Consider the following 15835-nt stretch of genomic DNA (forward strand, 5'->3'; position numbering starts at 1 on the left):
CCCGATGGGGCCGTCACTAAGGGGTTAACATTTTTGTTGTATATGGTGTGGCAAAAATGACAACTTTATTTTGTGGGTCAGTACAATTGCAAATTTATAGTTTTAAAATGTTGTACTAGTTTTAAAAACTAAAACATCTTTTTAAAAATTGCTTTCTGTTGCCATTTTCTGACCCCCATAGCTCCTTCATTTTCTCACTGATGGGCTGGTGGGTGTGAAGGCATTTATTTGAGCAACGAACTGCAGTTTGTATTGGTACCATACTGCGGTGCATGCAACTTTTATTTATATTTTTTTCAGTTTTTCTTAGACAAGATGACCAAAAAATGTTTCCACGGTGTATTTCTTTTCTCATGGCATTCACTAATAACGTGCTGTTTTAACGCCCCTTAGTGAACACCCAATAGTGCTTTTACGTCCCAGCTTGCTCCATGTGGGGATTAAAACCCTATAAGCTGTGGGCGTGACAGCTCCATGTCGCCGACTCCCGGTGGAAGCTGAAAACCTGGCGCTGGGCCGCGGGACCCTTCCCCCTCAACCGATCAAATGCTGGCGATCATATGAAACTCAATAAAAAGTAAATAAAAGTTAAAAGATCAGATCCATGAGGGCAGCTAAAAGTACTAACCCCCGTCCTCCATGATGCCCCACAGCGTTCTGGCCTCCTGGTCCTGAATGCACCTTCTGCGCATGCACGCCAGACTTCATACGTCAGGCGCATGCACAGAAGGGCGTTAGGCCCGGGAAATTTAAAATCTCTCTGGCTCCCGGCTAACGTGTAGCCCACAGCAGAGTTATCACAAGGAGCCGCTGTATGCTGTTTCCGGTCACATGATTGGTGCTATCCAATGGATAACGATCATGTAAAGTAAAAAAAAATAAAAATAAGTTTAAAATAAAGAGAAAAAAAAAGTTTACGTTTCATCTCCCCTCACGGGTCATATCCATGGGGGGAGATGAAATGACGTACCTAAGGCCCACGGATTTATCTGCAGACCTCACCACAGCTTCTGTGGACGCCACCAAAATGGCAAACGCATGTGCAAACGCCGCGGATTGCCAGGGTAATTTAAAATCTCCCTTCCCCTGACTACCAAATCTAGCCAAGAGCCTGAAGATTTTACAGGGGGTCCACGGTACGCTGTCCCTGGTCACGTGATCGCCGGGGATCACTTAAAAGTAAAGAAAAGTTGAAGTTTCACCCCCCATCACGGATCTGATCCATGGGGAAAGGGGGTTGAAATTACTTACCTAAGGCCTCCGGCGATATCCCCCAACGGGATCTTTATCTTCAGACCTTCACCCAACTTCGGCGCATGCGCCCATCGGCAAAATGGCAGATGCAAGCGCAGAAGCTGGGGAGGGCCTGGGAAATGTAAAGTCTCCTTGATCCTGACCGAGGGCCGCAGTGAGTGGTACCCAGTCACGTGACTGCCGTTATCCAATGGATAATGGCGAATACGTAAAAGTTAAAATAGTTGAAGTTTAATGCTCCTTTCGGTTTGAGCCCTGTTGTGCATACAGACATAATGTTAGGGCCACAATGGGTTTGTCTTTGTACACAGGACAAACAGGGGTATCCATTTTGCGGTGCAAGTCTTCATTTGTGTGTGTGTTGTACAAAAAAAAAAAAATAGATTATACCTACCCGATAATCGGGTTTCCAGTCGTCTCCACGACAGCACCAATTGAGATTGCCTCCTCCTAATAGGACAGGAACACACAGAGATTAAAAGCTCCCCCCCTTTCCTCAGTGGATTCTAACGAATTGCCGGGGTAGGAGTTCAACTTAAATTTCTTCTCTTAACAGGGGTTTTTTGTTTTTTCATTATAAAATTATATTATATATATTTATTTATTTTATATTATATTCTATAGTTTCTTTTCTATCAATTTAGGGGGGGGAAGGTACGGGTGCTGTCGTGGAGACTACTGGAAACCCGATTATCGGGTAGTTATAATCTACTTTTTCCGCAGTCGTCTCCACGACAGCACCAATTGAGACGTACCAACTAAAGTTTCCCTAGGGTGAGATTGCTGCCGAGAGGACTTTGCGGCCGAAGGCCATGTCCTCGTCCTGCTGCACTTTTACCCTATAGTGTTTAACGAACGTGTGGGGTTTCTTCCAGACTGCGGCTTTGCATATCTGCTCGACCGAAGTTGAGCTATGTTCAGCCCATGAGGATGCTACTGCCCTTGTAGAATGGGCTTTAAGAGCTAAGGGGATTTCCTTCCCGAGGGCCTTATAGGACTCTATGATGGCTAGGCGGATCCACCTGGCTATGGAGCCTTTCGCTGCTTTGCTCCCTTTATTTGTGCCACTGAACTGGACGAACAAGTTGTCGTCCCGCCTCCAGTGGCTTGTCGCCTCTATGTAGCCTAGGACTGCTCTCCTAACGTCCAGGCAGCTTAGGGTTTTTTCTTCCTCGTTTTTAGGTTTACTAAAAAATGAGGGGATTATTATGTCTTGGGACCTATGAAAATGTGATACTACTTTTGGCATAAACGCCGGGTCCATTTTAAATACTAATTTGGTGTCCGAGATTTTCAGGAACGGGTGGCGAATGGACAAGGCCTGCAGCTCGCTAACCCGTCTCGCGGAGGTGATGGCTACTAAGAAAATGGTCTTGATAGTAAGCATTTTTATGGGTAGTGCTTCGATCGGCTCGAATGGTACTGTTGTCATGGCCCTTAGGGCCCAATTAAGGTTCCAGTCTGGAAAAAGATTTATGGGCCTAGGCCGTAATCTAGTTGCTGCTGCTAGGAACCTGTTGACCCATCTGTTGTCTGCGAACTTTGTGTCACATATGGTGCTAAGGGCTGCGACCTGGACCTTCAGGGTGCTTGGAGAAAGGCCCATCTCTAGGCCCTCCTGCAAGAACTCTAAGATTAGAGGGATGTTCGGGATAGAATCCCCGCGATCCCTTCCCTGTCTCCATGAGGAGAACCTTCTCAAAACTTTCTGGTAGATAAGGTGGGTCGTCTTTTTTCTGCTGGACATTAACGTTTCTACTACTCTCTCTGAGAATCCCTTCTCTCTTAGTGAGGATTCCTCAAGAGCCATGCTGTTAAGTGGAGCTTGTCTAGGCTCGGATGGTTCAGAGGCCCCTGCGATAGAAGATCTGTCCAGGTAGGGAAGGTGACTGGGTCCTGGACGCTCAATGTTGCTACAAGACCGAACCAGCTTCTCCTGGGCCAGAAGGGGGTCACCAGGATTAGTGTGCATACCTGGGTTCTGAAATGTTGTAAGACTCTGGGGATCGACGGTATAGGAGGAAAGGCGTACGCCAGCCCCTCTCCCCAGTCTTGGCCTAGGGCGTCTACTGCTGTCGGACGATCTCCTGGCCGGAGGGAGAAGAAGTTGCTCACTTTGGCATTTTCCCTGGTTGCGAACAGGTCCAATTGTGGGGTCCCCCACTGGTTGGTCAGGATTCTGAATGCTTCCAGGGAAAGAGACCATTCTCCTGGGTCTATTTGCCTCCTGCTGAGAAAGTCCGCTTTTTGGTTTAGCGTCCCCTTCAAGTGGGTTGCCGTGATCGAGAGGATCCGGCCCTCTGCCCAGTGGAAAATTTTCTGTGCGATGTTTTGCAGGGCGGGAGATCTTGTGCCCCCTTGGTGTCGTATATGGGCGACCGCGGTGATATTGTCTGACAGTATCTTTATATGCTGGTCCCGTAGCGAGTTCCCTAACTGTTGTAGGACATGCCATACGGCCTGTAGTTCCCTGTAATTTGATGACTGTTCTTTTGTCCTTTGAGGCCATGGGCCCTGAAAGAACTGGTTCCCCACATGCGCTCCCCATCCCCAGGCGCTTGCGTCCGTTGTGATGTGAGTGGCTGGGTTTTGTAGCCAATGAACCCCTCTCCGCAGGTTCTCTGGGGATGTCCACCAACGCACGGATGCTTTCACCGCGCTTGGGATGTACATTCTTGTCCCTAGAGAGGACTGCCTTTTGTCCCACGTGGATAGGACTGAGGCTTGCAGGGCTCTGGTGTGAGCCTGGACCCATGCCACTCCTGGAATGCATGACGTCAAGCTTCCCAGGAGAGACATGGCTTCCCGAATTGTGCATAATCGTCTCCGTTGAAAGGTTTTGACTAGCCGTCGGATTTTTTGTATTTTCTCCTCGGGTAGGCAGGAGCATTGCGATTCTGAGTCGAGCGTTATACCCAGAAACGTTTTCTGCTTGTCGGGATCTAGGCTGGATTTTTCCCAGTTTATGATCCATCCTAAGGATTGGAGAAGTTCTAGCACTATCCTCAGGTGTTTCGTTAGGAGTTCTCTGGACTCTGCTATTATTAAAATATCATCCAGGTAGGGTACTATTAGGACCGACTTCTTCCTCAGGTAGGCGGCTACCTCTGCCATGATTTTGGTGAAGATTCTGGGTGCTGAGGAGATCCCAAAGGGCAGGCATCTGAATTGATGGTGCTCTATTCCTTTGCCCATATCCACTGCGAACCTTAGGTATTTCCGGGACCCCTCGTGGATCGGTACGTGGAAATAAGCATCCTTTAAATCGATGGATGCCATGTAGGCTCCTTTGGGAATCAACTTTATCGTTGAGGAGATGGACTCCATCTTGAATTTTCTGTATCTGATGCAGGTGTTCAAAGGTTTCAGGTTCACAATCATCCGCTGTTTCCCGCAGGGTTTTCTTACTAGGAAGAGCCTAGAATAATGGCCCTGGGTTTCCTTGTTTTGCGGTACGGGGGATATTGCGTTTAGTTGTTGCAGGTCCCGAACGCTTTGCCTTAGTAGGTGTAACTGTTTGGAGCCTCCCGTAATAACGAATTTTCTTCTGGGGAGGGACACCAGCTCTATCCGGTATCCCTGCTATAAGATCTTTGGGATCCATGGGCCTTCGGAAATCGCGGCCCATTGATCCACAAAGCTCCCCAGCCTTGCCCCTACGGGGATGGCGTCAGGGTCTCTGCTTTGGCTCCCCCTGGTGGGGGTTAAAGAGGATGTTCCTTCCTCTGCCCCCCTTGGGGTAACTCCAGCGGCCTGTCTTGCCCTTGCCTCGGTAGGCCTCTGGCTGTTGCACTGGGGCCCGGAAGAAGGTCTTCCCTCTCTGTGGCTTTTCTTCCGGGAATCCCTTCTTTTTGTCGGCCGCCTTCTCTAGAATCTTGTCAAGGTCCGGTCCGAACAAAAACTGAACGTAGAACAGGAGGGCGCATAGCTTATTTTTTGAGGCTAGGTCGCCTGACCACGATTTCAGCCATAACACTCTTCTGGCTGAGTTAGACCGGGCTGTAGCTTTCGCCGAGAGTTTGACAGTTTCGGCCGCGGCGTTCGCTAGGAAATTTGTTGCCATACACAGGATCGGAAGGGAATTTAGGATCTGTTCCCTCGGCGTCTTTTTGGTTAGGTGTAGCTGTTGTAGCCATACCCCCAGAGTCCACGCCACACAAGTGGCTGTGATCCCTGGCCTAAGTATGTTTGCCGCTGCCTCCCATGATTTCTTTAGAAGGCCCTCAGCTTTGCGATCCATGGGATCTTTTAACTGTGCGGCGTCCTCAAAGGGCAGGGTCGTTTTCCTGGCTACTTTGGCCACTGGGACGTCTACCTTAGGTACCTCCTCCCAGCTTGCGCAAACTTCCTCCTCGAATGGGTACCTTCTTTTTACCCCTCTAGTGGAGAAGGAGCCTGCGTCTGGTTTTCTCCACTCTTTCTGGATTATTTTGGTGATATTCTTGTGGACAGGGAAGGTATGCTTGCGCCTCTCCCCATGTCCCCCGAATATCTCATCTTGTAAGGTACATGGTTCTCTGGGCTCTTCCATTTTTAGTGTAGCCCTGACTGACTTAATCAATTCCGTTAAATCGTCCTGATGGAATACGTATCTTTTGTAGTCCTCCTCATCTGAGGACTCCTCGGCCGCCTGTTCCTCTTGCTCCGACCCGATAGAACTCTCCGAGTCGGAAGGCTCATCAGGAACGTGCGCCCTTTTCTGGCGCTTCGCTGGCAGCGCCAGTTGTGACGTAAGGGCTGATCTAACCTCTTTCACCAGCTTTTTAACGTCCTCCATGAATCCCCCCGATTCCTCTTTGACTAGCCTAGCTACGCATGCCTTGCATAGGGGCCTCTGGTACGTAGTTGGCAGTTTTATCCCGCATTCCACGCATTTTCTGTGTTTTGTTCTGGGGGGGGGATGTCTTTTTTTATCCCCCTGACACAGCATTTTTGCGGGTAAATATGCAATTTTTCCATACACAATACACTGGATATTTGCATTATATTTTTTGCCGCACTGGCTACTTACGGCCGCTGAGGCTGAGTTTTCAGCTGTCTCTGGGGCTGGAGCACTCATTACTATACCGGTGCTGCAGACACCTTGCGACCTGTAGTGCTGGTTTGTTCTGGCTTCTCTCAGGTTCCTATTTTTTTTAATTTTCGCGCTCCTGCGCTAAGCCCCGCCCCCTCCGCTCCTGATGCAGACGCGATGACGTCATCGTGCTGGACACGTGACGCGGCACCCCGCCCCCCCGCCGTCGAAGGGCTTCCTGGAGCGCCGCAACTCTGCAGGGAGGCCGAGGGGGACTGAGGCTCCTGCTTTGTACCCCCCCCCCCCCCCCCATGGGCCACCGCGGGAGGAACCTGGCCCGGGGGTTGCCACCCCATGTTGCGTCCCGGGAGTCGTCTGGCTTGGAAGGGAGGACAGGCTGACCCACTGCCCTCCGATTCGCCTCTAAGTAATCCTGGCTGGCTTCTCCACCAGCCCCTCTCAGAGATCCTGCCTCCTGGCAGGACAGGAAGACACTGAGGAAAGTGGGGAAGGGGAGAGCTTTTAACCTCTCAGTGTGTTCCTGTCCTATCAGGAGGAGGCAATCTCAATTGGTGCTGTCGTGGAGACGACTGGGGAAAAAGCGGCTTTTAAAATGACACAATTGAAAAAAAAAAATAATAATTTTTTACATTTGCTTTGCTCAGATTCATTCAAAAACTGTGTGGTAAAATTACGCCATACACCCCTAGATAAATGAGTTAAGGGGTCTAGTTTTCAAAATGGGGTCATTTGTGGGAGTTCATCATTTTGGCCACTCAAGGGCTCTACAAGTGGGCAATTGGGCCCCAAACACCTTTATGCTACCTGTCGACGGGCGTTTTTGAATTGCATTCCCCACGCTGCGATAATCCAACCGCAGGGAACACAATGCAAGCTTTGCATAGCGTTGCTATGAAAAGCGCAGCCCCCTGTCCACGAGCGGAGAATCATTGCGATTCTCCGCTCGCGGACAACCACTCGCAGCATGCTGCGAATTGCCGCAATTCTCCACGGTTAGTCTGTCTGTCAGATAGGCTGAACGCAGAGATCCGTTTGCAGGCTGCTGCTCCCGGGCGGCGGCTCCGGCAATGCCCGTGGACAGGCAACGTTAAGCAAAATGTCTGTTCTCGAAACCACTGGCTGATCCTTACAGTTTGGGGCCTGTTGTGCATACAGACATAAGATTAGAGCCACAATGGGTATGTTTCTGAACACCGGACTAACAGGAGTATCGATTTTGGTGCAAATCCTCATTATCATGTACACTACAGAAACAAATTCTATCTTTTAAAAATGACATATTTGCAAAAATATGAAATTTTATTTTTTCTCCTCTAAACAGCATTAATTCCTGAACAAACTGTTGGGTCAAAATACTCATGACACCCCTCAATGAATACATTCAAATGTGTATTTTTTTTTTTTTAATGGGGTCATTTGTGGGGGTATCCATCATTCTGACACCTATAAGCCTTTGCAATCTTGGCTTGGTGTAAGAAAACAAAATGCTCCTCAAAATGTTAATTATCAGTGTTAAATTTGTACATCTAAAAAACACACAAGTTTTTCCAATGTGCTTTCAGAATAGAGTAAACAGATGGAAATAGATATCTCATCAAAAATTGTACAGTATGTTTGCACATATTTAAGATATTGCAGTTGAAAATATGAAAAAGATGATAACCATTTCTAAATTTTCCCAATTTTGGCGCTTTTAATAAATATACACGAATTCTATTGGTCTATTTTTACCACCTAAATGAAGTACAATATGTGGCAAAAAAATGTCAGAATCACTTGGATATGCAAAACCTTTACGGAGTTTTTCTATGTTAAAGTGACATGTCAAATTTCCCAATTTTGGCCAGGTCATTAGGCTGCAAAGAGGCTTGGTCACTAAGGGGTTAACGCCTCATGATGTAGTTTGTATGAGCAGCTACATCTAAGCCTATCATGTTAAAATAATTCCATATGCCGACTCTGATGCCTACTTTTTTTTAGATGCGACCATGAACTTTGAGGTGCAGCTGCATTGGGGGTGGGGGTCCAGTCTGAACTCTAGCACCAGGGTCGATGAGTGTTTAGCTACGCCCCTGGACATGACCCGATGCTGCGAAGCATCACTCCCCTGCCGGCTCTGGACTCTGTGATCTAGAGATCAGGTGCCAGGGTGGAGGAAGAGCGACCCTACACTATGTCTCATAATAGGAGGCTGCAGCAGAGCTCATATCCGTGTGTACTAGTGACAGGAGATTGTACATAAGAATGTATATAGGAGCTTGCGAAAGGAGGAGAAATAGCTTTTACCATAGGATTGTATATTGCAGATGAAGGGAAGTGAGGGTGTTTTTTTACATGGAACTGTAGGTTGGGATGAAGAAAGGAATACAGTTTTTTTTACATGGGATTATAAAATGGAGGAGTTAGTGAAAGGGGGCACTAAAACTAAGAGGGGGCCACAGAGGTCGCACTATTTGGGGAGTTACTGAGAGGAGAATTGGGGGCAGTGACAGGATGGGAAGAATGTGCAGTCGTAGCTGGCCATGGCAACTTGGGCCTCATTCACACAACTGTATGCGTAAACCGCTGCAGAGGTTCCACAGCGTTTTTACCAGTCTGTGCGATGCCGACAGACAGCTGTCTGTAGCCACGTATGGCAGCGAGTGCACTGCACATGACCGTGTATCTCAAGCACTCAGTCATTCACAGTGTGCCTGTCTTTTTTGCTTTTTGTTTTTTTTAAGTCCCTGCTTTGTTTCATAGCAGGGTTGTGTATGTATCACTGCCCATATGCAATGTATTGCGCATGGACAGCGATGCTTACGCTGCGCATAAAAAAGTATAGGGCAAACGCAGAATGGTATGCAGAGAAATAGAAAATGCTGCGATCTTTTCCTCACGCGTATCTATGCTAATGTGAATGGATCAATGAAAATCAATTTACTTTCATTGATTCCATTTACCACATATTACTCGTGTGTAATATGCGGTGAAAATACGCCTATATGAATGGGCACTTCGAAAAAATAAACCTATACATAATTTGTATTGTCTTTTTTTGAACCATAATTTATACGCAGTTATAACTACATGCCTTGCTACATGACGGCAGACCCAGGTAAGCGGGCCTTTACAGACACTAATAGAGCATATATGACATTTAGTAAAAAGAAAAAGGAGCAGAGAAATGCTTCTAACGACACTTACTTGTGTAGTTGCTGCATCACCAGTAGTAGATATATCTACCAAATCCGCAGACCAAGGGAACTCGCTAGGAGGGAGCTGCAGTTCTTTACACGACATATGCTGTTAACAAATTGTTTCATTGTAAGACAATTTTACTACCAAACACAAAGGATAGCAAGCATGTATATGTAGTGGTCCTACCACATTTCTTTCAAATTTTGATATCACTCAGCATACACCAACTACTCTGAATCCCATAATAAACATCTGCAGAGAAAGTAAAGGCCCATTTACACTGGCCGAGTGTCGGGCAAACGATGCCTAACACTCGTCCCTGCGCTCTCGTGCTCCTGCACGGAAGCTCGCATAGCTGGCTCGCACACGGAGCAGCCAGCATCGGGGCAGGGCACTGCAGGAGATTTCTCTCCTCTCGCTCCCCCGCCCATTGAGATACACAGCAGCCGTTCGCTATGGAACGGCGGCTGTTTAAACTCAACGATATGCGATGAGCTTCATCGCTCATCTTTCATGCTGCTAAAAGATGAGCGATGAAGCTCATCGTTAAGTTTCAACAGCCGCCGTTCCATAGCGAATGGCCACTGTGTATCTCAATGGAGAGGGGCGTGGGAGCAAAAGGAGAGAAATCTCCTGCAGTACCCTGCCCCCCTGCAGGCCGCTCCGTGTGCGAGTGAGCTGTGCAAGAGCACGGGAGCGCAGAGACACAGGGCCAAGTGTCGGGCATAGTTTGAACACTCGGCCAGTGTAAATGGGCCTTAGGACGGGACTAAACTGCCAATTGCTAGAGGGAGAAGGAGACCGAATCTGCTCAGAGTCCACCCCTGGTACTACCAATGAAGACACATGTAAAAAAAAAAGTGATAAGAAAGGTATTTTTTATATGCAAGTTACTGTAAAACAGGTAGTAATAGTATTTAAGGAACTTGGGATGATAAGGATTTGTATTGTATATAACAGCGGAGACATACAGGCAGTCATGTACAGTATAGCTTTCTTTTTTTTTCTATTTCCCACACTGTCACTTAGCGATGACATGAGTACCCGCAGCCCATACGCAATGTAATTGCGTATGGGGCTGTGGGTATATCCGCGACCATGGAGCACAATGTGCTCTGTGGTCACAGATTCAGCCGTAAAATAGAGCATGTTGCAATTTTTCTTCTGCTCGTGGAATCTGCAATTCATACCCACAAGTGTGAAGGAAAATTCAAAAATACATTCATATTACCATGGATAATCCACACGGACGAAGATCGCGGAATCAACAATTCAAATTCAGTAGTGTGAAACCAGCCTTAGATGAACTCTAACTAGGATTTACCTTTGCAGAAGACTGGCAAATTTTCCAGATGATAATACGATCACCGCACACTAACCAGGCCCATCCAAGTTCATGAATCTTAACCATTAAAGAGTCATCGACTGTTGGAAAAGACAATAAATAAAGTTAAATTAGGGGGAAAAAAAGATAATAAAGTATAAGGTATAATATAACAAACCAGTGATTAGTATGACCTAGCAAATTAAATAGAACCAATACCGTTAAACAGCATGTATGCAAGTACTTTGATAAAAATTGAGTAATTAACTAGAGCCAGCATGGGTTTGTAACAATCATGGCAGACGAATCTAATTTCCTTCTATGACAGAATCACTGGCTGGGTTGCTCAGGGAAATGTGGTAGATATAGTATATTTTGACTTTAGTAAAGCATTTGACACAAGTATCTCATACCATACTTATTGAAAAAAAATGACCAAATATGGGATTGACAAGGCAACTGTTAGGTGGATTCGGAACGGCTGAGTGATCGTCCTCAAAGAGTGGTCATAAATGGCTGCACATCCATGTGGAAGAATGAATCAAATGGGGTACCACAAGGCTTTGTTCTAGGCCCAGTGTTGTTCAACATTTTTATAAATGATCTGGAGGAGGGAATTGATGGGAAACTGATCAAATTTGCTGACAACACAAAGCTAGGAGGGATAGCTAATACTAAAGAAGAAAGAGAGCATTAAAAAAGAACAAGAAAAGCTTGATTAGTGGGCGGCAACTAACAATGGTATTTAACAAGGAGAAGTGCAAAGTCCTACATATGGGCAAGGAAAATGAATAAAGCACATACAGAATGGAAGGAATTGGGCTAAGTAGCAGTACATGTGAAAAAGACTTGGGTATACTAATAAATCATAGACTGAACATGCGTCAATAATGTGATTCAACAGCCAAAAAGGCAAAAACAATTCTGGTATGTATTAAGAGAAGCATCGAGTCTAGATCACGTGAGGTAATTATCCCCCCTCTACCCTTCCTTAGTCAGACCTCATCTGGAATTCTGTGTCCAGTTCCGGGCACCCCACTTTAAAAAAAAGATATAGACAAAATGGAGCAAGTTCAGAGAAGAGTTACCAAGATGGTGAGTGGTCTGCAAATCATGTCCTATGAGGAATGGTTAAAGGATCTGGGAATGTTTAGCTTGCAAAAAAGATGGCTGAGAGGAGACTTAATAGCAGTCTACAAATATCTGAAAGGGAGGAGACACAGATTAGATATTAGAAAAACTTTCTGACAAGGAGGGTGATCAATGAGTGGAACAGGTTACCACGGGAGGTGGCAAGTTCTCCTTCAATGGAAGTGTTCAAACAAAGGCTGGACACATCTGTCTGGGATGATTTAGTGAATGCTGCACTGAGCAGGGGGTTGGACTAGATGACCCCAGAGGTCCCTTCCAACTCTACCATTCTAGGATTCTATCTGCATACTACAGCCGAAGACAATGGCTTTTTCCTCGCACTAATTAAAACACGCCCATTTAGAGCTTCTTCACATATATACATGCCCACTTGAGCAAACAGTCAACCACTTAACGTTAAAAGTAAACACCACCAAAGGACTCAAAAGGAGGTACATGGAGGGGAGGAGGGGTGGAATTTCAAATTATCTTTACATGTTAACACTCATCATTTGAAAGCAAAAAAATAATTGAGTCATTCAGTCAAACAATTGTTGCATGTAAATCGGCCTTAACCCATTAGTGACCAAGCTTTTTCGTTTTTCCTCCCCCCCCCCCCCCCCCCCCAGTAACTCCTTTATTTATTCATCAACGTATGAGGACTTGTTTTTTGCGGAAGAGTTGTATTTCTCAATGGTACAATTTAATCTACCATATAATTTACTGAAAAATTTTTAAAAAATTCTAAGTGGAGTGAAAAGTAAAAAAAAAAATGAAAGCCTGCCATCTTTCCTTGAGACTTGTTTTTATGGCGCACAAGCTGCAACAAAAATGACATAACTTTATTCTATGGGTCAATACTAAAGATGAGCGAGCACCAAAATGCTCAGGTCCTCGTTATTCGAGTCGAGCTTTTCGTAAAATTCAAGAGCCCTATTCGAGTAACGAACCCCATTGAGAGATCTCTCTCTCGAGCACCATCGAGTATGGTAATACTCGAACGGGCATCAAGCTCGGCAGAGTATGTTCCCTCAACTCTAGTCAATACTATTACTATGTTACTAAAATTATATTCTGCCATCTTCTGCACGCAATAGCTTTTTAATTTTTCCTTCGACGTAGCTGTGCAAGGGCTCATTTTTCACGGAACGTCTTGTAGTTTCCATTGGTACTATTTTGGAATACCTATGGCTTTTTGGTTGCTTTTTATTGTATTTTTCCTTGGAGACAGGGTGACCCAAAAAAGCGCATTTCTGGTGTTCTTTATTTTTTTTTCTGACGACGTTCATTGTGCAGGGTAAATAATATGTTACTTTGATAGATCGGACCTTTACGGACCTTTATTTTTGTTTTATTATTTAGATTATTATAAAATATGGCAGAAGGGTTTTTTTTCCCCTTTTTTTTTGAACCATTACCGTATTTTCCGGCGCATAAGACGACTGGGTGTATAAGACGATCCCCTTAACTGTCGACTTGTACGCCGGGAATACGGTGTAGAAAAAAACAACAATACTCACCTCTTGCTGCGTTCTGTGGCACTGCTGCAGGCTGTCACACCCTCCTCCTCGCCGACAGAGCATTGCTTTCTGGAGGCGGAGCTTGAAAACCCCAGCTCCAGAAAGCTAATGCTCTGATTGGCTAACTCAGGTGGCGCATATTTTTATACACCCTAATATATATATATATATATATATATATATATACACATACACACACATACACACACACATATATACATATACACACACAAAATGTGTGTATGTGTTTGTTATACATATGTATATATGCATGTGTGATTATACACACACTCATATACACACACACACACACACACACACACACCTATTACACATATACACACACATATCAACGTCTCCCATACTAGAGTCCATCAATAGCATCTCTGCTACCACTCACTTTCCCCCCAGCATTCCTGCACATTCACATAACAGTGATCCCTGAGGAAGGCAAGGACCCCCCAACAATGCTCCACCTACAGACCAACCTCCCTGATAAACACGGACGCAAAATTGTTTGCTAAAACCTTTTGGTCATTCAGGTGGCTAGCTTTCTCAAAACCCTAGTCCACGCGGATAATGTTGGATTTATCCCTTCCAGAGAGAGCTGGGTCAGAATTTGATGAATAGAATACTTGCCCTATGCCACAACGCTCAAATACACATTAATGGCTCCTTACCGCATCTATTACAAATTAGCAATGGCGCCAGTCAGGCTTGACCCCTATCTTCCCTTTTATACGCTGTGGTAATGGAGCGCCTTTTCATATCTATCCATAAGAATTGTCTGGGGCCTGCACTTCTGACCTCTATCTAAAATGTTCGGTATTCTATACGTCAAAAACCCATACGTCCTTACCCTACCTTGTGTCCAAGATCCAGACCTTTAGCAAGTGCAACATCAATTTCACCACGAGTATTGCTCTAAACATATATCACTATGTGCTCAAACTGTGCAGACAGTGCACATAAGTTTTAATTTTCTTTGGTAAGAGAGTGCTCTTAAATATCATGAAGTACATATCCCTGTAGACCCTGCATACAACGTCTTGTATATGCAAGATCTTCATTTTCTGCCATTGTTTTGGACTATCAAACTAGATGTAACAAAGTGGGAATGTAAAGACTTTTCATAGTTGGGCAGACTATTTTAAAGATGAACACTCTTCCTCTTTTTCTCAAATGCTCCCCATCATCCCGCCAACCTCCTTTATTTTGAAACTCAATATGCCATTTTCTACTTTTGCATGGACTAACAAACCAACCAGGGTGGCCAGGTCCATTTTGGTCAAGAGATATCTGGGGGTGGAGTGGCACTCCCAGTCTTTTTTTTATTATTATTTCACAGCAACAGCCCAAATTTTAGACTGGTTTCACCATGGGAACATGTAACTTTGGGCGAGCATAGAGACAGCTTTATCCTCATTTCCTTTACAGCACTCCCAGTTACATAAAAGCTCACTCATTTAGAATTTAATGGTTAGACCCCTTCAACGGTTCCCACATTCAGTTCAAGCTGAGAAAAAGCTGAATCACACATTCAGAGCATCAGATTTGGTAAAGTCTTTCCCCTTAAGTCACAAAATGTCTAGCTCTAGCAAGGCCCAAGAGACCAATTATAAAATACCGACACTTTGGTGCAAAGTCCCATTTACCAGAAATGTTTTATTTCCGTCAGTCTTGGATAGCTACTAGTACTGTGGAAGGGCTGGGGGAACAATGGTACACATATGGTGGAAATATCTCATCCCTCAAGTCCTCTGGAATAAGGCAATCAAACTAATTGAAAACATAAGAAACTATAGATTGCGAGTCCCAATGGGGACAGAATAGCATGTGATGTAAAGTGGTGTGTAATATGCATGCGCTATATAAAGGGTGATTAAAAGCTAAAATCAGACTTGTCATCCCCAATGAGCCTTCCGCATTATTGCTTTCCAGACTTCCAGGCACTCCAGAGATTTATCTAGATTTCTCCTTCTGGCGGCGCGGTCAATGATTCGATATCTATGGAAGAGTTCTGGATCCTCCTCTATAACTGAATGGTTGGGAATTCTTTGAATAGATGAGGGTGTTAATAACTAAAGGTCCCATCCTATTAAACAGTGCGTCACTCATGTTTTGACCATTGAAACAAATTGTAATGGCGGTGCATCTGAATACTTTACATTTTGTCATCCATGAAAATGTCTGAGTATTGTGTCTGCTTGTCCCACTTTATGCTTTACTATATGCGTTTATGTCTGGGAGCTACTTATTCCCCTCTCCGCTCCTAGTACCATGCTTGGATGGCCAATCCAATTTTACATGGTTTTTGGAAAAATAACTGTTGGCCAACAGTAGCTTAATGTTTAGGCCACCTTTACATACAATCAAGTTCCAAAGAGCGAG

The 15835-nt window shown here is 45.1% G+C and overlaps 1 protein-coding gene across 1 annotated transcript in view; it reads right to left on the reverse strand.

Annotated features, from left to right (window-relative positions):
- Nucleotides 1-15835, reverse strand: part of LOC136620934 (nuclear pore complex protein Nup133-like) — a 103970-nt gene that overhangs the window by 60266 nt on the left and 27869 nt on the right. Inside the window, exons 3-4 of the mRNA XM_066596028.1 lie at nt 10794-10894; nt 9476-9574 (exon numbers count right to left, since the gene is read on the reverse strand). Coding sequence (XP_066452125.1) covers nt 9476-9574; nt 10794-10894 — 200 coding nt within the window. The remainder of the gene's footprint in view (nt 1-9475; nt 9575-10793; nt 10895-15835) is intronic.

Source organism: Eleutherodactylus coqui, chromosome 3 (assembly GCF_035609145.1).
Source record: "Eleutherodactylus coqui strain aEleCoq1 chromosome 3, aEleCoq1.hap1, whole genome shotgun sequence".
Lineage (NCBI taxonomy): Eukaryota > Metazoa > Chordata > Amphibia > Anura > Eleutherodactylidae > Eleutherodactylus > Eleutherodactylus coqui.